Source organism: Meleagris gallopavo, chromosome 2 (assembly GCF_905368555.1).
Source record: "Meleagris gallopavo chromosome 2, MGAL_WU_HG_1.1, whole genome shotgun sequence".
Taxonomy (NCBI): Eukaryota; Metazoa; Chordata; class Aves; order Galliformes; family Phasianidae; genus Meleagris; species Meleagris gallopavo.
The window spans coordinates 97,941,242-97,964,889 of record NC_139405.1 but is presented as its reverse complement, the minus strand read 5'-3'; the positions used below and the strand labels follow the sequence as shown (position 1 = coordinate 97,964,889).

Sequence of the window (23,648 nt, the reverse complement as noted above, 5' to 3'; positions counted from 1 at the left end):
GTTATATTTATTATGTTGCTTTCAACAATTGCTGCTAAATAATACCGTTAAGAAGGAGCACTTTCACAGCACTTCACTGCTTCTTCCCACTTGTGCTGGACAAGTATCTTAATTTACTGTGAGTAGTAAGACTAACCTGCCAGATTTGTTCCTTCTATGATTTTTTTCCTATTCAAAACAAACAAAAAAAAGATCTTAATTCCTTGGTTAAATGATTAATGACCAGAGATTGACAGGTGATTTTTAAACCACTTTTTGTGCCTTTGAAATTTCACTCACAAATGAACATAGTGGCTGTGTTAATATGCCTTTACGTTCTTGATCTACATTGCTCTGCATGGATTTAGTCTGTATTAGAGGTGCATCGAAATGGATTAACAAAATTAATTCATGTTAGCAAAATGGCAATCTGGGTGCATTCCTTCATGCTCTCGTTTAAAAGCTTTGGTCTGCTACTCTTTTCTGTCAGTACATACAGTCCTAGCAGGTACACCTGTCGCTGCCAAAAGTAGCTAGACATCTCTGTGACCTAGCAAATAGCAGCTGTAGGCCAAGAAATGCTCCAGCAATTAAACTTTATAGTAAATGTTGCCTTTGCCAGCATGCGTGATAAAATTTAGGTATATCTAATTTCTGCCTTTAGTTTAAGACTGACTCTGTAACAATGATACTGAATGAATTTGTGTTTGGTTTTGGGTCTCTCAGTAGGATATTAATAAAGAATATTGTGTTGCTTGAGTGTGTGCAAAGAGCAGTGAAGTAGTGTTTGCTCTGGAGAAGAGGCTAAGGAGGATTGCAGCAAAGAGGGTGTTGATCTCATTTCTCATGTAACAGGTAATAGGAAGTGTTTTCAAGTTGTTCCAGGGGATGTTTAGATTGGAAATGAGGAAGAATTTCTCACAGACAGGGTTACCAAGTGTTGGAACAAGCTACCCAAGTGTCCCCATCCCTAGAGGTATTCAGAAGATCTGTGGATGTGACACTGAGGGACATGGTTCAGTTGAGAGACTTCGTAGGTCGGGCTGATGATTGGACTTGCTGATCTTGATTGGGTTTGTGTGCATCTGTGTAAGTATATATATTTGTACATACATATTAAAAATCTGTTTGTGTTTTGTGGGCAGATCATGTGCAGATGATAATCCATGGGTGAAACTGGTTATTGTTATGCTGCAGAGATACCCACCTGAGGAAAAGGACAGCATGGGAAATGAAATTTTGAAAATCTGCCGTTCTTTGTATGACACTAAGTACAAGCTTCCTGTTGAGGTAAGTTTTAATGCAAAGTATCCTGGATATGAGTTCTGTTTTGAGGTCCCAAGTACCAGAATGATCCATACTGGATCAAGTCCAGTGGAGAGCTAGTAACATGATTAGGTGGCTGATACACATACATGCAGTGAGGCTGAGAGAGTTGGAATCATTCCATCTTAAGAAGACATGGCTGAGGGAGATAATATTGCTGTTTCTAAATACGTGGAAGAGGAAATATGTAGAGGAGGCAGAAAACCTCTTCTTAGGGGTGCTTACTGAACAAGATGCAACAGAGACAATTTACATCAAAAATTCTGATTCATGCTAAGAAAAAGTTTTTCTCCATTGAAGTGATGAAACACTGTGTGCTTGCCTAGGGGAGATGTGGATTGTCCATTGTTGAAAATAGTCAGAACTTGAATCACATCTTGGGCAATTTTTTGAGACTGTTAAGCACAAGTTAAGTTATATTGACCATTAGATGTCTCATGGAATCACAATGTCAGGAATTGGAAGGGACCTCGAAAGATCATCTAGTCCAGTTGCCCTGCTGAAGCAGGAGCACCTAGATTAGGTCACCCAGGAATGCACCCATTCTTTCATGTATTTCTAAAAAGACTTCATATATGCATTATTGTCAGTGTGGCAAAAGCTGTTAAAGTGTTAGTAATTTTCTCTCATAACTGTATAAAAGTTGAGTGAGAAATCCTTGAAAATGTGTTGGTGATAAAAATTTATGTTCAAGCAATTACTTTTTGATAATATTCTGTCTTCCTTAACTGTGTATGCCTACTTCAATATAAGAATCTCTGAAGGATAAAATTATTGAAGTGTTTGTACATAAACAATGTATACTAATGAAGATGTGTTTGAGAAATGCTTAATAAACTTCATGCAGCTTTAGAGTAGTCCTGTGAATATTTTAGTAGGTTGATTAATCCCTTGTTATTATCTTCACATGATCATAGCCTTTGTGATGGGGGGGGGGGGGAAAAAAGCTGATGTTAAGATTATAAGCAGAACAGAAACAACATGTTCTGTTTAAAATAGACCAGTTGGGGCTTGCTTTTTTTTTTTTTGAATAGTCAGACTGATTATAGTTAAGTTCAAAGTCTGTGTAAAAACACAACTCCTCAAACTGTCACTAAACTGAAACAGTGCATTCATTTATTAATTTACTCATTCCAAATACAAATTCTGGTGTAAGGCTGGTTTCTGTATCCTTGGGACTGGTATAAGTGCATGTAGCTGTTCTTTAGGTAGTGCTGAATGGTTCATCACGGCTTGTAAACTCATTATCTTTTGCATGAGAGTAGTCAAACCTTGCTGAAGTAGAATTTTCTAACTCACTTTATCAAACCAGGAATGCTAATCTCAGTGAAGGATATTATCTTACAGCAATCAGTTTATCAAAAAAGAATTGTGATTTCTGAAGTGAGTTTTTTCTTAAATTCTGTAACTAGTTCATTATTTATTCACTGTTTCGATGTTGTTGGGCTTTAGTTAGAGATGCCTTGTTTTTTAAAGGTACTGGATATGGAAGAACCTTAACATATGGATGTGAATATACAGATGTGGTATAAATTTCATTACTAGTAAAACTCATCTCATATTTGAGAATCAATTTTCCAAACCTTTCCTATGAATGCTAGAATGTTGTATGGCAACAGGAGTTGCACTATAATGTTGAATTGTGTAGTTATCTACAAATGCAAGCTATGGTGTTTTAAGTTGAAGAGGAGGAAACGTGGGTAAATTTGAATAAACACACTGATTAAGAGGAGAAACCTTGAATGATAGAACTCTAAAAATGGAGAGATCATTTTATCAACATGGATAACATTTCCATTCTGAAGTCCAAATATTGTGTTGGAAAAAAAGATTTAAGTCATTATGATCTAGAAGTTAGAAAAAACATTTCTTTAGATGCAAATTTAATCAGAAAGCGTTCTTTTTTCCTTTATTCTTCCTTCTGCTGGTTTTTCTAGGTTTTTTTTACAGCCAAACTCTTTTTAATGTCTTCTGGGGAATTGCATAGTTTTAATCTTTGTATCTGTGTATGTAGGCTTTTTATTTTGGTTGGTTTCATTTGCATTATTCAGTGGATAGGTTTTTCTTCATTACTTTTCATTGAAGTAAGCATTGTTTTACTTGCTTGAAATGCACATTTGAACTATCTGACTTCTCCTGCATTTCCTGATTAATATCTTTAGAAAAGGGCAAGTCGTCTTACCCCAACTGAGTGTTAAGACTTGACTCCTCTGAATATCTCATGTTTTTCTATCAAGGTTTGGTCATAGTGATGTGTCAGGTAACCTAAACGCTTAAATGGGAGAATGCATCTAGTCTCTTCTTTGTAATCTGCTGAGGTTCTAGTGGCCATAAGTGCTTATCTCCTAGAATAACATTTTTCTATTCTTAGCTGATTATTCCTGCTTTTTACATATGAATTTACTTTCTATGTTTTTCTTCATTTGCAGCTGATTCTGATCTTTTTTTTTTTGAGGTTTTTGAATTTCATAAAATCAAAGAATTGTTTGAGTTGGAAGGGACTTTTAAAGGTCATATAATCTAACTCCCATGCAATGAACAGGGATATCTACAGCTAGACTGGTTTGTTGAGAGCCCCATCCAGCCTGATGTTTCATGTCATGACATCCCCCACCTCTCTGGGCAACCTGTTCCAGTGCTTCACTACCCTTATCATAAAAAACAACTTCCCTATCTCCAGTTTGAATCTCCCCTCTTTTAGTTTGAAACCATTTCCCTTGTCCTGGCACAACAGCCCCTGCTAAAATGTCCATCCCTTTCTTTCTTAGAGCCCCCTTTAGACACTATAATGCTACTGTCACATCTCTCCTGACCTCCCTTCTCCAGGTTAAACAGCCCCAGCTCTCTCAGCCTGTCCTTGCAGTGGCAATGTTCCATTCCTTGGATCATTTCTGTGCTCCTCGTCTGGGCATGCTCCAAAACAGGTCTGTGTCACTCCCGTACTGAGGACTCCACATCTGGACACAGTACTCCAGTTGAGGTCTCACCAGTGCAGGGCAGAGAGGCAGGATCACCTTCTTCATCCTGCTGGCCACGCTTCTTCTGAGGCAGCCCAGGATACAATTGGCTTTCTGGTCTGTGAGATAGCATGTCTGGCTCATGTTCAGCTTCCCAGCTACTAGTACCTCCAAGTTTTTTTTTTTTTTGTAAGGGCTGTGCACTATCCTTGTATCTCTCAGCTGGTACTGATAATGGGGGTTGCCATGACCCGTGTAATGCAAGACAGCTTGATCCTGCCTAGGTCTCTCTGGATGGTATCCTATCCCTTAGGTGTGCCAACTGCACCACTCAGCCTTGTGTTATCTGCAAGCTTGCACTCAATTTAAATGCTGTCTTTTGATCTCCTGACATAATACTGCTTATATTCTGAATCTAGTTATTGAAACTACCCATTAAAACTTTGAATGATACTGGAGCAAAAGCGTACTCCTGTGAAATCTGTTTTGTAAATTCTTTACAAAAGTTTCTGCTACTGCATGGCAGTGAGAGCAGGAAAGTCATAGATAGTCTGATACAGATACCATTCTATCCACTGTACACACAGCCTCACACCACAGCACAAAGCACATTCCACAGTTATTGCAGAGAAAAAGCTGTTTGTCTTGAGAAGTGTTGCAGGTGTTGGCTTACTGCAAATTGGATTTCTAGTTCCTGCCCAAAGCAGCAGTGACAGAAGTACAAGGAGATGGCTTTGTTATTTGGACAGTCTTCCATCCTTGGCAAATTGTCCCATCACTTTGGTGGAAAAAGGGATAGAGGCTGCTGGAAGGATTTGCTGGAAGGCTGTTTTGTGTATTATTTCCCTTGTCTCTCTGACAGTGTTTCATTGACATTTTGAAAGTCGTGCGAAATTGAAAATACACCATAGTAACGGTCTTATTCCTAACTATGAAACCTGTTGGAAAGGCCCGTAGGAACATTTTTCTGTATGATTTTTTGCTTGATTTCTCATTATATGTTTTGATAGTTTTCACAGACTTAGTATCTGATAAGTCTACAATTCCTTTTCCTCTTGCGTGTCTTTTTTCTTCTATTTCTAAAGGACACACTGCTCTTTATCAGTCTTGAGTAGCCTGTCTTCTTATCAAGGGTGATGTCTCTTGATTTATTATTTTTGTGAGTGCTTCAGGTGAATTTTTCAGTCCTAGAAACATCTGTTTATTTATTTATCAAACAAATTTTTCAGTGCTGAATTCTCACACATTAGTACTACTGTTTGTTTGGTTGAGATCTTTAATAAAAACTAAAGCAAGAAATGTTGTTTTTTTTATACATTTTGTTACTAGATTTTTCATAGCAATGTGTCGTTAATCATGATGCCATGTCACAAGAGTATCAGGAAAATAGAGGCTGTGTAAACCACTGATGAGAATATGATGCTTTGTTATTACAGCTGCATTTTGAAATGATGCTTAAAAGTTAGGGACAGAACAGAGAGCATGCAAAAGTTAGTGCACAGATAAAAAATACCTGAAAGTAGAAGACTGAAAGAGTGCAGTATATTACCTTATGAGAGACTGAGAAGTGACTTGATGTGGATGTTTCTAGAGGGAAAAGAAGCTAATAAAAGACTTTTAGTTTACAAACAAGTGTATAACAAGAAGCATGAGAATCACTGGAATGTGCTTCTGCTTTAAGGGAAATTATGGGTTCTCTAAATTTGAACATTGTTTCTGAATATTTGATGTCTCCTAGGCACATTAAAATAAGGCACAAAGATACTCAAGTAATACGTCTGGTAGCTACCTGAAGTCTAACAACCTTTCACTTCAAATCTGCTAAACTAATTGGATAGCTAAGTGTGTGTTTTCTTCTGTGGAGGCCTTTATGCCTCTGTGATGAACAAAGCAGATTGCTTCACAAAATGTCCCATTAGAATGCATAACCAGTATTAGAGCATAATCTTGAAACATCTAAGATGCAGACTAAACAGTGGCACGTCATCTGAGTTAAATGCAATTGCTTTGAAAATAAGGAAGTTAATATCATTGCATTTTCTTGCTGAATGATACAGTTTTCCTTGTCTTAAAGCAGTGCAATGAGACAGCAAACACAGTCAACACCTGCAGCATTGGTCTCCTTGACCTGCAGCTTTAAGCGTGTCCTGTACCTAGTTACATTGGAAAATTTGCTTAGTTTCCTTTTCTTCCACACACCATCATAAAATATGATTTGGAGTTCTTTTAGAGAGCCTTTTTATGGGTAATTTCTTATGATGCTGCTTCTCTTTTTAGCTTTGAGAGGCTTTCAGGTAGAAAAAGTTACCAAGTATGGTAAAACTGCTGTTTTGTTCAGTTTGTGTATCTTACAATTCATAAGTTATTTTTTAAATATTTGAGCATAAGCTCCATTTACTGCCATGTATACACCTTTTCAAGGAAAGGAGACTTTATAGAGTGAATCTCTAAGATTGCATTTAGTAGACCTCTTGTTATATCAAGCATACTGCTCAAAAGAAATCCAGTGCAATGTGAAATTATCAAAAGTTTCACGAGCATTTGACAGTTGTGGTTTTTCTAAAAGTTGTAGTGAAACAGAAACCCCTTGGATGATTTGGCTGCTATTTTCAAGGGGACAGTGTTGCACAATACTCAAAACTCTCAGTGTAAGTTCCCTGTAATACAGGACATGTTTGCTGGGTCTCTGTGAAGAATGGGTCTCTGTGAAGCAAAATGAACAGCATTGTTTGAAAAACAAAAAGGAAATTGTAGTCTGATTTATTGTGTAATTTGTTAATCTAAATGCTTTTTGAAGTGGATAAATCATTGCACTGTTGAGAGAAAACAGAAGTGCAAGTTACATATGAGAGTTTTTTTATTTGATTGGTTTGTTTGCTTTGTTGCTAAGCTGCGGTCAAGATGCAGATTTGGAAACACATTGTTTTTAAAAACAATATCAGTTCTTGATTGCATCAGTTTTTGATCCTAAATTTGTGGGTTTTTTTAATAAAGTATAAGAAATTAAATGAAAGAGAGAGAGGTTGAATTGCTGTGCTTTCATCTCATGAAGAACTTTGTATTAAGTTTGAAATAGTTTTGCAACAAAGCTTTATGTTGTTGCACTGGGGTATATACTGTTTTCTTCTCTTTGATTTGTTCCATTTTTCTATTTGCATAATTGAGTCACAGAAGTACCAAAGGTGTCTGGTAAATTTCTTTCTGTGCTTTGCACTATTTCACTGAGCACAAATGTATTAATCCCAGAGAGGGCTGTGATTTCTCTGTTGCTGTTTAAGAAACTCCAGAATGTAATGTAGGTTCAGTGCCTGTCTTGCCTTAATGTAACAAACACTCCACTTATAACCCTGTATTCTACATTTTTTTAAGTCTGTCTATTCAGCTTTCTGAAGAGTTATTTCCATCAGGGAGTTCATTTGTTTCATATGTTGGTTTTATACAGCATTTGGCACAAAAATTTCATAAATTTTAGTATGAATGATGTTAATATCTCCAGAGATCTTGCTGAATAAGTTTACTTTTATTTTCAGTGTATAAAAGCACTATGCTTGTTGCTGCTTGACCATTCCCTCTTGCTTCCATCCCTGAAACTACTGGTGGAAAGCATGGATCAAGATCTTCATAATACAGCACTGAAGCAGATAACAGCTGTCACTAAGGTATGAGCAGTTGAATTAACTACACTTCAGAGTTTATGGTAATAAATTAGTTCTCTTATCTTACCTCCTATCTTGATAAGCAGAGACTATTGAGGCCCTTATCATTATTAAGGTTTTCCTCAGCTATTGTGTTGACAGAACAGTAGTAACACAGCTCTCATAAGATCTTTTATGTATACTTCAAGTAATTAAAGCTGACGATATTTTCTTTAAATTATCTAGTATGCTATTGCAAGTCAATATGGTGGAACATATATTGTGTTATATAAAGTAGATTATTATCTCTGAGGCTATTCTTGCTTGTTATTATTTTTTTAACTGATAAAAGTACAACAAATGAGTTAGCAGGTTTCTAACAAACTTGTCCTATTGTGAGCTGTTGCAGCTCTTTTGTTTTGTAGAACAGATAGGGACAGGAATGTATGCTTGGGAATTTTGTGTAATTCTCAACAAATTTTCATTTGATACTGCAGCAGAGTTTCTGGCAAAAATAGCTAAATAGCACCTCTTCCTTGGACAAGAAGTGAAATACATTACTGTGTATTTCTCAGTTGTTGTATAAAGTTACACTGTTAGTTTTTTGTCTTGTGTGTTTCCTTTTCAGTTAAGAAGTAAAATCTAAAATTGTAGAAGCAAGTTTCCTAGACAGAAGCATTGTATTATCTTTTTCTTTTTTTTTTTTTCCCCTCTTGAAGTTTGAAACTTCTTCAAACATTTAAATGAACATGCACGTACAACCTGAAAGACTTGCTTCGATTTTGTTAGCAATCTAGCTGTCTGTGGCAAAAGAGAAGGAATGCTTTTTGTTCTGGCTGGATAACTGCATTGAAGGTCACCAGAAGTATAGTATTTAGTTAAGAAAAACAATGTTTCTGAAATTTATATAATCTCTTAGAGGACTCCTAGTTGCATATTAAAATGTAAAATAATAAATGATGTGGTCCAGATTGCTCCAGTTATATACATTGCAAGAAGTTTTTCAGATTCCTTAGTTACAACAATCAGTGCAGTGTGATCCCCTTCTTTCACACCATCCTCTGTTCAGGATGTTCTGCACCTCGCTCTTCCAATGATTCTGCTCTTAGTCTCACTTCTCTTTTATTCTCAATCGCCTGAGGTTTTATCTGCTTCACCTAGATGTTTCTAATTTGCCTTCAAAAAAAGAAGTGTTACTGAAATGTGTGAAGCACCAGTGTCATGGAACGTGACTGGACATTTAAACAGTTGCAGGAAAGGAAGAAGGGCATGTTACATGCAGTGCATGTCTACTTGTATCAAAATATCATTGTCGTAATTAACATCTACTATGATTTTGAAGTATTTCTTAGTTGAAAATGTTGTTCTAGGGAGAGAACCATAGGCTTTTGTGAAGGTGTTCATATTCCCTGTTGCTTACGCAAATTAAATAAAAAAATTCTGTTTGTTTTCTCCTCAAAATATAGATTTCTAATATTGACTACCAAAACTGTGGATTATTTGTAGTGAGTTTTTTTTTGTTTTAACACCTACAGCTGTAGATTTTGGTTTCTAATTGTTTTTAAGAAACAAGATGGTCTTACAGAAAAGCATCTGGCCACTCGATGCATCCACTTTCTCATCTATATGTTCTGTTAACCTTTTAAAATTGACTTTCTTGTTAACAAATGAAAGCTGCTGAGTTAGTGACTAGCTCTCAAGCTTCCCAGCAGGGTTTTATGTCTCAGTACATTTTATTTAACTACTTTTCAAGCCCAGTGCTGTGCAATAGCACCTTCTGAATGGCTGCTAATTGTATTGCTCTATTAACTGGCCTTTTCTTTCCACTGTGCTGCAGCATTCGATTTTTTACATTCTAGTCTGATTAGATTTTATTGAAGTTTTAGGAGTAGGAACCATATTATCTTCTTAGTAATATAAAACTTAGTACATACACCTGTGCATTCCTGAAATTATGTTCTTTTTGATTAGGAGAAGGTAGTTTGATAAGCTGTTTCTAATTTTTCTTCCTAATTCAATATTAATATGAGCATATACTTCCATAACAATGATACATAACCTAGAATTTTCAAAGCATTTAGCTTTGGTCTAATACTTGATCGTAATTCAATGAAAATGTGTTACTGGCTTCATTCTATCAAACATAGTTTACCCAGTATTTGAACGTAGGATGTGAGGAAAAGCAACTAACACAGACTTTTCTTGTATGATGTAGGAATTATCATTCATTCCTTGTTACATACAAATCTCATATTGTTACGAAAGTTCGTGTGTTACCAACTACAAGGGCTGCTCTGAAAGTAATGCCTCCTATTTTATTATTGTGGCCCACAATGCCAGAGGTGGATGTTGATTTTGTGACAGCAGAGGTTGAATCTTTCCACCAGTATCCCATTACGTGTTGTTGCCATGTGACAGATGGCAGCAGAGGGGCACTCTGACACAACAGCATCTGAGGTGGAAGTGTATATGAAGCAAAGATGTGACACTGAATTCCTCCATATAGGAAAAAAATTGAACTTATCGGCATTCATCTACACTTGCTCAACATTTATGGACACCCAACAGTGGATGTAAGCACAGTGAGGTGGTGGGTGGTGCATTTCTGCAGTGGTGACAGCAACAGCGGATTGCTTTGGCTGGTGCAGATTGTTATGATTGTGGCATACAGGCTCTTATTTATCACTGGCAAAAATGCATAGCTGATGGTGCTTTATAGCTAAGAATTTCCTCTATTAAATAGTGTCATTGTGCTCTTTGTATCTGTTGTAGTTTCCATGGTAAATAGGAGGCATTACTTTTGGAGCTAACTATGTAGAAGTGTGTACATATTCCATTTGGCTGTGTCAGTGTTTATTCAGTATAATTTTGTATGCATAATTTTTTCTTGCTTTTAGCAATAGTAATAGAACTGTTAATGCTTTTGTAAATTTTTTTTAGTGATTTTTTTTTTTATAGGAAGCTCATTTCTGCTTCCATGGAATAGGAAAAGGACAAATAACATCTGGCAAAGGGAAATCATAGCTATTGATTCCCTGACATAATGTTACAACAGCTCGCAAACATGACTGTGAGAAAAATACAGCACTTGCTGATACGATGTATTAGTTAGCCATTTGTTTTATGTTGCTGACAGCTTTATGGATGTTTACAGTTAAAAGGATGATGCTGAAGTGCTGATACTAAGAGTTGTGTAGCTTTTGCCTGTAATAAAACAACCAAGATTTTGTGTAAGCTCTTTTGAAATTGCAGACTTCGCTTTTTATTGTGCATCTTTTTATAAACTGCCAATTGCCTATTTTCAATAATAGAAATTACCAGTCTTCCTCTTTGTGGTATGTAAATAATTAAAAAAAATAATTGAAAATGTAAAAAGTTTGCTTAAATAAGCTTATTACTGCCAATGAAACTTAGACATTACCCTTAGAAGCCGGACTTTTTTTTTCCTGATAAAGGTTTCCATGTTATCTGTACACTTGATTATCTTTCATTGATAAAGATTTATTTTTGTACTTGGAACAGAGCAACTGAATGTTCTCCTGCCTGTTGGTAGGTATACTGTTAATAAAGATAACAAATGAGACTAAAATAATCAGTGCAAATACATATTCATCTTAGGCTTTAATAGCAAGTGGGACTAGAAAATGTTTCAGTTAATCCAAAATAATACCTGTCTCCATTTACATCCTATACTTTCAGTGCTGAACTACTGAGACTACCTTTACAAAATAATTTATTGAAAAATGTAGTATGAAAAATTATGAAGAATGTAGGAGATTAATAGAATTTCCAGTTATTTTTTCTCTGTTTTGTGTTATTGTATGACTATTCTCTTAATACGGCTTATCTTTTCAGATAAATATTGTGAAATTATGTATATTTCACCTAACAGTTCTCTCTCTCTCTCTCTCATTTACTTTTCTAGATTTTTTTTTAGATCGCTTTATTTTCTTACCCCCTTACTTAATTTGCATTGTAACTAAGCTGACTCCATTCAGAAATAAAATGTATATCACTTTTGCCTCTACTTGTGATGTAGAGCTAATGCTCAAGGAAGTAACAGATTCAGATCTTTTTAGCTGTTACGGTCGTCAGCAGCTCTTATTTTTCCATTAGTATCCATATTTCATAATGCATGGGATTTCCAGCGCATAAAACATTGTGGATAAAACATTGCCTGTTGCTATTACCAGACGCTCTGGACACCTACATAAAAAACTGTTGACTGGGAATTGCCCAGACTTTGACCTGGCCCTTTCTGTGTTAGGTAAAGGGAACCTTCTGACCAGCTCTTGCTTCTCTGAAGTTCTTGCTACAGAGAGATTTTTATCATACACCCGTGGGTATAATATCTAGGTAGGCTGTAACAACAAACAGTAAAAATACTATTTACTGTAGTTACTGATATGAGATATAGCATTAGTCCTAGAGAGTAGAACCACATTTTTTTTTTTGCTTTCATTTATGGTCACTTGAATTTTCAGAGGCCTCAGTGATTACCAGTAAAACTTCCTAGATGCCTCAAGTTACTCTTCCTAGTAGGTCAGAAGAGCTGCCACTTCTTCTGGCAAGGTTGATTTTCACCTACCTGTTTAGCATAGAAGGCTGTATAAAACTTGCAGATTCCCTGCCTGTGCTCACCCAGGAGAGCTGCTATATTGGCAGAGCTGAGTGCCTCAAGCCTTAGCCCATTTGCAGTTGGTAACATCAGTGTGCTGATGGCAAAGCCCCAGGCAAGCATGCTTAAACCTTACTAATTATACACCAACAACACCAAGTCGAACATAAGACACCAAATGTCATTCTGATTCAGAAATACAGCTGTCAGCATACTGGTTGTACAGCTGCTTCTTGTTCGGATCATTTGCCAAGGGTGTTTCAGAAACAGCTTGAATGTGTCCTCCCTAAGACTTTGTGATGAGGCTGGCTCCTCCCTGTCCTGCTGAGGATACGCAGAAAGAGATTGAGACTTGTGGAGAGAGAGTGGGCTTCAATTCTGAGCTTGTCAAGGGAGGCCCTGCTGAGGCATGATTTATCATCAGCAGATGTAGGCCCTTTTATAAATTTTGCATCAGAGAGATATTTGGATAAAATGTACAAACCCTGTTTTAAGCAGAATGCTTTAGCAATGCAATGATGGAAATGATGAGTGCATCTATTGCAATTTTGTTTTTATGTGGCCTCTGGAATTTTAGATGAATACACACTTCTAGCAGGAAAAATTATTGATAGTCTATAGAAGTGAGGCAGTCATCAGAAACAAAACTTGAATGCCTGTATCATTAGCGTAGATTTCAGCCAATACCCAAGAAGGTATGTAAGACAAGGAAAAAAAAAGCAGGATTTCCTTTCCTTCTGCTTATACCTGTGCACACTGTCTGTGTGAATGTTATGCTAAATTTGTACTGTCAAAACCAACTGAAGAGGAAATGGGTGTGAAAAAATGAAGCTTCTCCCATTTAAGCCTTTCAAAAGTAACTGGGCTTTACACTAATGAAAAATTTAGCACACTCAGCATGGTAGTGTCGGTAGATACAATGATTTTTCTCTGTCATATATACTGTATGTTTCACTTTAATGTGGTGTATGGTTTACTCTCATGTTCACACAAAATGAAAGGTGGTTATGCATTTATTTGGCAGAAGATGCCTTTCTTTCTGAGATTTGCTTGAACTACAGTTGGCTGCATTCCGTATCAGTGGAACAATGTTTTGGGGGATCAGCTGTATCCTACTAGAGCCAGTGTTTTAAGATTCAGTTCTCATCATGGGAGAGTAAAGGCACTTACATACGCAGGTGGATCAGAAGCAACTCATTAATAAGATCCTGCTTTGCTGACTGCCTGGAAAAAAGTACACCTTTTTATTACTAGGATGGTAGAGTTGCTTTGCAGAAATTGTCTTAACTGCATTCACTTTCAAAAAATTTTTAAAAAGAAACTATAGTAAATTTAGAGATTCTGTGTCTGCTATAGGTTAATATTTGGTTTGTATGCTAGGTTGATATTCTTGTAGCCAATGTGTGCTAATTCAAAGAATATTTCAAATATGGTCAAAATCAAAATCATCAGCAAGCAAAAATAACATTGAATTTATGTGTAAACGTACAATTTTGAGGATCAGAAGTCCATCTAGATCAGTGTCCTGGCTCTAATAGAGGGGGAATAATTACAAGTCTAGTGAAGAGTAAAAGCAGAAGAAATAGAATCATAGAATGGCCTGGATTGAAAGGGCCTTAAAGACCATTCAGTTCCAACTCCCCTGCTGTGAGCAGAGTTGCCACCCATCAGATCAGGCTGCCCAGAGCCTGGCCTTGAATGCCTCCAGGGATGGGGAATTCACAGCTTCTGTCAGCAACATATTCCAGTGCCTCATCACCATCTGAGTAAAGAATTTCTTCCTCACATCTAACATAACTCCATTCTTTTAGTTTCAAGTCATTCCCCTTGACCTGTCACTGTCTGTGTATGTAAAAAAAGCCAGTCTTCCTCATTAGATTCACTTAGGCCCACTTTTCAAAGCTGTCCAGGTCCCTCTGTATGACATTATTTCCTTCTATTCTATCAACAGCACCATTCAGTTTAGTGTCATCAGCAAACTTGCTGAGAGTGCACTCAGTCCACAGCCCAGGTCATTGATAAAGATGTTAAAGAGCAGGAGTTTGAAGACAGAACCCCAGGGAGCACCATTGGGAGCACCACGGTCACAGAGCCATGGACCACAAAATCTCTCGCTGTGACCTTCCAGCCAATTCCTTATCCTCCAAATAGCCCACCTTTCAAATCCATATCTTTTCAATTTAGAGATAAGGATGTGCTGTGGGACCATGTCAAAGGCCTTGCAGAATTCCAGCTAGACAGTACCAGTTGTCCTTACTTATCCACCAATGCCATTACTCCACACAGAAGACTGTATGTGTATGTTCTTCTGAACTATCCTCACAGCTTCCAGTTATTTTCAGTCATATATATTTGTGTACTGAGTAACTGCTAGTCATTTTCTTCCTCAGTTTTGCCCAGTTTTCCCTTTAAGTTTGGATGAGCTTTTACATTCTGTGGTATCATTTGCCAAAGACTACAACAGCTTTTAATAAAACTGCTGTCTTCCATTTATTCAGAATCCTATCCTGTCAACTTCATTTGAAGCTTCCACTTAGATTTACTGAAATAGGGCAGAACAGGAGTGGCCTTGGTCCCAGGAAATGTGTTAAAAGGAGCTGTTTATAGGATCATAGAGCCATAGTATGGTTTGGGCTTGAATGGACCTTAGAGGTCATTTAGTTTCAACCCCCCTGCTATGGGCAGTGATACCTTTTACTGGGGGAAGAAGCTGCCTAGGGCCTCATCCAACTTAGCCTTGAACACCTCCTGATACGGGGCGTCCATAGCCTCTCTGGGCAGCCTGTTCCAGTGCCTCACCACTCTCTGAGTAAAGAAGTTATTGTTTTCTTATATCTAATCTAAGTCTCTCCTCTTTTAGTTTAAAACCTATTTCTCTATTGCTCGACTCCCTGATAAAGAGTCCATCTCCAGACTTCTTTAGACCTCCTTAAGGTACCAGAATTCTGCTATATAAGTTCACTCCCAAGATCCTTCTCTACTTCAGGCTGAACAAGCCCAACTCTCTCAACCTTTCTTTGTAGGAGAGGTGCTCCAGTCCTCCGATAGTCCTTGTGGCCTCCTCTGGACCCATTCCAACTGTATCATGTTCTTCTCACATTATGGGCCCTAGAGCTGAATACAGTCCTCCAGGTAGGACCCCCTGACAGCAGAGCAGAGGGGGGGAGAATCATCTCCCTCAACCTGCTGATCATGCTGCTTTAGGAGCAGCCCAGGATACAATTGGCTTTCTGAATTGTTGTTATCTTATGTCTCCATCCAGTCACCTGCAGCTAAATACCTTTCAAAGATTTCCCCTTTTACCATACTTTCAGACAGCCTTGAATTCAGTTGATCAGTTTCAACCTACCGAGCAATTCAATCTTATATATGGGCTGTCAGACACAAACAAGAGCATTTTGTCTGCTCTTATGTTGTGTGTAAATACACAGCAATCTTTTTCATGCATGGGTACAGGCGAATTGCTCTACTCCTGTGTTACATCTGTGGACATCTTCATGTCCACAGTATAGCTGCAATGTTTTAATATATTTATGCTGAAAAAAAAGATGTACTACTTTCATACTCATCTCTCTCCAATTTGTAGATTTTTGGCACATTAAATTACATTAGTCTGTAGGACTTTTCACTAACAGAATAGTAGCCTGAAAAACTTAAATTAGATTTCCCATCTGTTGTTATTCTCATTAGTGTAATTATTGTTTGTGGTTTATGTCCATAAAATCAAACAGCGAAGTGCTTAGTAAAGCTGTGCCCTACGTACTGGTCAAGAATAGAGCATATGGAGCACAGAGGTGCAGCAGAATATTCCTCTCAATTTAGAAAAATACTGAAGACTTGGAGGAAACTGTCTAAAATTTCAATGGAAAGAAAAACACTTAAATGAAGTAATAGAAAAAGTAGCATGAGGGCAAAACAGCAAACTATCTTCTTGAATAATATGATAAAGTCATTCTCTTTTTCTGGAAACTTATAAACTAAAAGGAATAATCACGTGTTATTAAATGTGATAAACAGCTGTCTGGAGATGAGCTGCACCTAGCAGTAGTTATCTGAGACTTTGTGATTGATGAAATATAGTTTGTTTTCATGCTTCGATATTTAATGTATTCTATTTTTCCCTTTTTTAATTGTATGTATCTTGTATAATGTACATCTTTTCCAAAATAGACCAACAAATTATTGCTGTTTCTTAGCACGTACATGGTTTTGATTTTATACTGACTTTTTGTCTCGCAGAAGACAAACATATTAATCAGTCTAAAATTGTTTAGATTCAGTAAAGACCTTTCTTCTAAAAGAATTTGTTATTACTTCAAAGGAAGTTCTTTCTTCTGAAGTTAGTGGCAGTTGTCTCATCCGCTTCAATACTATGAGCTCCTGATGGTCCCTTATGAACGCAGTTCCTCTGCATACAAATATCAGTACTCTCAAACAAGGTAACAAAACTTGAGTCTTGTAATGCCATGCATTCAAGAGAAGGTCACACACCTGATGTGATTTATGCATTGAGGATCCTGTTTCTTTCATTGCCCCTATAGGGAAACTGGAGGGAGTCATCTCCCACATGACATGGTCCGTGTTAACTGGTGTACAACGTATGTGTGTGAGAAAGATACTCACCAGTAAGTTTGGTTTTCTTGACTGATAGATCATAGTTATGTTTGATCTTTCTGCAAAGTACGTAAATAAGTTCCCTGCAAATTGTTGCTATTACATAGTAATGGTAGTGAAAGCTTCATGGAATAGAGAATGGGTTTATGAGTCAGAAGTGCCTCTTACAGTGTGTGCTCTTGGTAAAGCTAGGGGCACAGAATGGTGCTACGCACTACATATGAACAAGAGGAAGCAAAGCTTTGTACTGTTTTAGTTTGGATAGAGCCAGAGAAATGTTAAATGTCTGAAAAGATTCAGAGTTAAATGTTTTTTAATGATAATTAGATTAAAAATTGTATAAATTCTCAAGTGTCATTGGCAAGTCTCTCAGTATACAATAGTTGTAGCTGAATGGGTCTTCAGGTGGTGCCAAATCACTGGATTATTGGATTTTTATTATTTGCTGGTGTGTGGGTATGAAGCATATAAGGCATCGTTATTATAGAAAATGGGGAAAAAAAAAAAACAAAAAAAAAAAACCACCAAAACCAGGCTGCTTTAATACAGTTTTGTTTTGTTTTGTAAATGCAAGCATTTATCTACTATATTTGTAAGTTGATAGGATGCAGTCATTTAATTCAGAATGCCTACCACTGTTTTGGTCATTTTTGCATTACCTGCATTGTTTTATTGCATTTCTTTGAGTGTCATGACACCCAAACTGATTAAAATAACAATGCATTTCATAGAACGTAGAAAATGCTTTGATCAAAATTAGCTGAAATAGAGTTTAATGTACTCTGTTATTTGTAAAGTGATAGACTAGATTTTCGAGTGAGTATGTACTCTAAATGTATCAAATAGCCAGCTTTTTCTGGTGTCTCACAGAGATGTGTGCTCCAAATATTTTTTGGAAATATTCTTCTGGAAAATCTGCTCGATTTTGAGAGTGCTGTCAGTATAAAATGCAATGTGTCATATTAATAAAAGTGACTAAAATATGATGTATTCTGGTCCTTCCCCAGTGTGTCCTTATTAATAAGGAGGTAAGTGATGTTGTCCATTCTACACTCTGGGCACTGAGAACTCGATGTAAACCTTTTCATGTAATCCTACCCTGGTTATTAAGCATTCTTATTGCTTAACTTCGTACGGGACAAATATTTATCCTAATGTAATTAAACTGTTAAAGATCACAGAATCACAGAACGGTTGAGGTTGGAAGGGACCACTTGAGATCATCTAGCCCAACCCTCCTGTGCTTCAAGTGGAGTCACCTACAGCACACTGGCCAGGATCACATCTAGGCAGGTTTTGAATATCTCCAAAGAAGGAGGCCTTACAACCTCTCTGAGTAATGTGTTTCAGTGCTCAGTTACCCTCACGGTGAAGTTTTTTCTCATATGTACATGGAATTTCCTGTGTTTCAGTTTGAGCCAGTTGCCTCTTGTCCTGTCCACCACAGAAACAACGTGGCCCTATTTTGATGATACTCTTTCTTAAGATACTTGTACACGTTAATAAGATCCCATCAGTCTTCTCCCAGCTAAACAGGCCCTGCTCTCAGCCTATGTAAAAATACATCTTTATGCGTTCAGAAGTATGCAAAGTATGTATTGTTGTTATTAATCCATTCAGAGTACTATGTCATCTTGCTTTCAAGGCCACACTGTGCAGTTAGAACAGTCATGGCATGTTCTGGTTGATAGATGTATCTGATAATTCATTTTTAATTACTATGGATTTTTCATTCTTTGTAGGTGGATGATTCCAATTGTGATGCTGAAATACTTTCCTTGCTCCTCAATGCCAAATTAGTGGTAAAGTGCATATCAACTGCCTTCTATCCTCGCCTTATTGACCACTTGCTGGCTAACCATGCAGAAGGAGGCTGGGATGTAGAGGAAATAGCAAAACAACTAAAAGAGGCAGGGTTCAACGCAGAGGCAGGATCTCTCTTGCTGTCTTATCGAGGAACTCATCCTGCACTCAGGACTTTTACTTCTGCCCTCCAGACTATTCAGCATTGGATTTAATAATGTTGGATTTATTGATTTGTCTGGCTTTACTCTGGAGGCCTTCTACAAAAGGGAGAAATTGTTGTTCTAGTAACAAATAACAAAGTTAGCTATCATTACCTATGTTTTGAAGAAAATACAAATAGCACACCTGCAGTTCCATATACCTCTAATGGTTTAAAAAAATTATTGATGTCGACAGTGTAATTGTGTAATACGACTAGCACAACAATGAGCCTGATAAAGTTTTCTCACCAGAGAAGAATGTTAAATGATTACACTCTGACATGTAAATGAAAAGTTAGTAATCTGATGGGTTATATACAATGTCTTAATCTCTGTATGTAATTTACTCTTGTCATAATGTAAAACTAATGTAAAAATATAAAGATATATGGAGCAAAATATCACAATGAAAAGTAATTCCTGAGAATTTCAAAACCTTAAGTTTGGTATTGTGCAATGTTGTTTGCAGTAAGTAAAATATTTTACATTTATTGTAGTATCTCTTTTTTTCTTCTTTTCTCTCTTTTGCCTCTTTTTCTGAAATTCCCATTTCTCCTTAGTGATGCTTATTTTGGAAGCCCCATCTCAAATCCATGACATTTATTCATACTTTTTGTGTGAAAGCACTTTCAAAGTATTTTACTTGATTTCTGAAAAATTACAAAGACGTGTTGGTTTCTGAAAAATTACAAAGACGTGTTGGTTTCCAAATGCCTTTTTGTTTTAAAAAGTCAAAGGATTGCTGATTTATTTTCTAAGTTTTTTAACAAGAGAATTGTTCATCTACTACATTGTCTGCACTACTGTAAGGTTTTGATATTCCATATGTTAATATAAATTTGTTAAAATGGATCTGTAAATCTTTGGCCTAATTTTGTGTTCAGATATAGTTTTTATGTTACAATGCACAGAAACTTTAGACACCATAGGATCACTCAGGTTGGAAGTGTCCATCCTCCTCCTCAAATGGGGTTCCTTTAATGTCAGAACGAGTTGTTCAGGGCTTTATTCAATCAAATCTTGAAACCTGACAAGGATGGGGTTCTGTGCAACTCTGCCAGGCAGGATGTCCCCATGTTAAACAAAAGGAGATACATATGTAAAGATTTTCAAAGCCATTTTGTTGCAGCTTCTGCCATTTCTCTCATTTTCTTGCCATGCATGCTGTGAAGAACCTGGCTCCACTATGTAGATAACCTTCTTGTACGTACTGGAATGCCATATGGAGTCCTTCATAGACTGCTCTGCTCTCTTCAAATAAAAATGAAGAAAAATAACCCAGCAACAGCAAACACATTCTTGTGCAGTGATTGCAGTTCACAGTTGAATGATGGATGTATCATGCCTACAGTACAGACAATGGTGATAGATTCAGTTAATACTGGTAACAGTCAGAATTCAGCGTGGATGCAGCACTGCCAGTATATTTTACTTTTTCCAAGCTTTCATATGACGTGGAGATAAGTGATGTGAGTTCAAGACAGAGGGGTTTCAGAAATAAACTTCAATCATCATAGCCACTGCCCAGCTGCCTGGCACCTCTGTGGGTCTTGGGCAGGTCTGAGTTAATCATCTGCAGTGCTGACTAGGGCTGAGCTCGAGCTGGTGACCTAGGTTGGGTGTCTTCATACTGAGCGCTGTGGAAAGATCGAAATCCTGGCAAATAGTGCTGTAGGAACCTGCAATGGGAGCTCAGGGTCGGGCTGTCACTCTGCTAATAAATAAGCTCTCTGCAACCTCAGAGTATGATGTAACAGTTAAAGCAAATCCTAGCAGCGATAGAAGGGGCTAGTTAGCTGGTTTTTGCTGAAGCACAGAGCAAACAATTTGTTTCTGAACTTTCCGTTTTTTGGGATAGGCAGGCCCTTCATTATGCAGCATATTAATAAGTTGACTATATTGAGACAGTTTCTAAATCTCCCTTTTTCCTAGTGCCAGCTTGAATCATAAAGTGAGAGGAGTGAATTAAGAGCTTGAAGAGCTGTTTCATAACACATTTGTATTACTGAGTTCTTTCCTAGGTTTCAGGGTTTAGCCGTGGGTGTTGATATATTTGTGGAACTACAACTGATTCTTGTTAGCACTGTCTTTGATTTGGGATCTGTTTTGTTGTTTCCACTCATGCTTTGTGAAAAGTGTTCAAGTGTTTGCTTTCCCACCTTCCTTTAGCATTCATAACGAGATTTTTAATTGTACTTGAATTCTTAAGATTATTAGCTTCTTTTGTACTAGCTGGTCACAGCTGTCCTTCAGTGTTTTAAGGAAGATTATCTCATCCATGTATCTGATTTACTACATACCAAATTCAAATGTATATTATTCAGTTATGTTGCATTAATTTTGCTTTCTTACACAAACAGTCTCAAGAGACCTGAGTCTGGTGCAGCAAAGTACACTGGAGCTGCAGAGTAGAGAAAAGCTTAGAAAAATATAGAATCATAGAATGGCTTGGGTTGGAAGCGACCTCAAGAATCAAGAAGCACCAAGCAACCCCTTCCCCCACCCCCACCACCAACCTCCCCATTTAATACCAGACCAGGCTGCCCAGGGCCCCAATCTAATCTGGCCTTGAACACCTCCAGGGATGGGGCATCCACAACCTCCCTGGGCAGCCTGTTCCAGCACCTCACCACTCTCTCTGTAAAGAACTTCTCCCTGACATCCAACCTGAATCTTCCCTCCTTCAACATAAAATCATTTCCACTTGTCCTTATACTATCTGCCCTTTCAAAGAGTTACAAAAATGAAATGTAATTGAAAATCAGTAGATGCAGACAAACTGGATGACCTATCTCTGGCATGAGAACTTTGGATTATTCTATAGAAGATATTTCTATGCTTAATGATGTTTTCTTTTCTGGTCTGTTTGTGCTGTTCTCAGGTTCAGCTCATGGCTGAGTTTTCTGACTATGCTCTTTCAGGATCACAAAAAGTTAGTGTCACTATAGAGCTGAGCTGTAGTTAAAGTTCTAATGAGCTGTATTGATTTTCTGTGTTCTGTTTTGCTGGGGTTACAAATCCATGAGAAATGCTTTCCCCCTAGCCACCACTACTCTTGATTTATCTTGTATACAAAACTTGCACCAATAATGAACAATTTAGTATATACATCCAAAAATAATTAGCCTATGTTAGTATATCTTCCAAAATAAAATAGAGGGGGGAAAAAAAATAAAATAAAATAAGCTCATAAAAAGGATATGTGTATTCCAGTACTAGCTTTTTAGTAGAATGTTTTATATTTGAGGCCATGGAGTGACCAAGATATGCTAAGAAATAATATCGTGTTGTTTCTTGGATATTTTTTTTAAAAGGCTAAGGAAATCACCTTGATAATATTAATAGTATTCAACACAACACAACACAAAAGAGCTGAACTGGCACTTGAGACTGTTCAATTTTGTCAGTTCATTTGATTTGTTTGTGGTGGTGAGGTTTATTTTTTTTTTTGTTTTTAATCCTTTTTTTTTTGCTAGAAAAACACTGGTTAAGGTTTGCATCTTCAAGGAGCATCGTAGGTGCATCAAAGTGGCTAAATATGTTGCATTCCTTGTGGATGAGTAGAACCAGAGATTTGGGAAGAAAGATCATAACTCATAATGTCTTTCTCTGCTAGATGTCATAAGTGAAGACAATATGTCACAGCAACTCAATGCAGAGTGGTCACTTTTGTATCTATAAACAGTGCAATTCAGCGCTTGGAGTAGCTGTGTTTGGTTCAGTTAGTTTCCTTGTGTAACAGTTCCTGAATATGGATACCTTCATCATAAGAGTAAAAACTTCTACACTTGAGAAACACACTCATTTTTCAAGCTTGTTTTAGTTACCTCTGCTTTCCCTTCAAAACAGCAATCTTGAGTATTCTACAAGGTCAAATCTCACAAAGTGGCCCACAGACTTTACTATGCTTTTCTTAGCAGAAAACGGTGTGAGGTGACACCTTGGACCGTTTGCTTATGGGAATGAAGATGCCCAGCCAGCTCTTCTCCAAAAGGACGCGCTTATGCAAAAAGATAGGATGACAGTAAACCATGGGGGAACTGAATATACTACCTGCTTTCATCTCTCAGCAGGTGAGTACTGAACCAGGAAGCTCCAGTTGGAAAGCACATTGAAATCAGGGCAACATCAAACAACCACAAGTGAAGTATGTGGGAAAGGAGCCAAGGCAAAGATTTTGCTAAGGTTATATTTCACTGCAAAACACAACAGGTCTACCATCTTGCTGGTTTATTGTACTGACTGATGGTGATTGACAGGAGGAAGGGAATGAACGCAAAACTACCACTGCTTCATATTTCAGAAAAGAATTATTATTGTAGCATACGTAGCCATATGTATTGCTGCTTAAAAATTTGCAGGCTCCCACATTTACACACTTGAAGATCCACCCCGCTTTCATATGCTTTCGTATTCCATTTGTTTCAAATTATGCCCCTAGTTTTTCTTTCAGAAAAAAAAAAAAAAAGGAAAAATAAGCAACAATAATAAAAAAAGAGAAGGTTGTTTACCC

At 37.2% G+C, this 23,648-nt stretch overlaps 1 protein-coding gene across 5 annotated transcripts in view; it reads left to right on the top strand.

The window, feature by feature from the left end:
- Positions 1-19,626, top strand: part of NBAS (NBAS subunit of NRZ tethering complex) — a 160,455-nt gene extending 140,829 nt beyond the window's left edge. For 3 of the 5 annotated variants that reach the window (XM_085218043.1, XM_085218042.1, XM_085218041.1), the window contains 3 exons: positions 1,125-1,269; positions 7,793-7,921; positions 18,872-19,626. In XM_085218043.1, the coding sequence (XP_085074169.1) occupies positions 1,125-1,269; positions 7,793-7,921; positions 18,872-19,147 (550 nt within the window). In that variant the 3' untranslated portion in view covers positions 19,148-19,626. Of the gene's footprint in view, positions 1-1,124; positions 1,270-7,792; positions 7,922-15,538; positions 15,648-17,056; positions 17,141-18,871 lie in introns of all 5 variants that reach the window. The other 2 variants (XR_014881627.1, XM_085218040.1) reach the window with 2 other exon arrangements.
- The last annotated feature ends 4,022 nt before the right edge of the window (positions 19,627-23,648 follow it).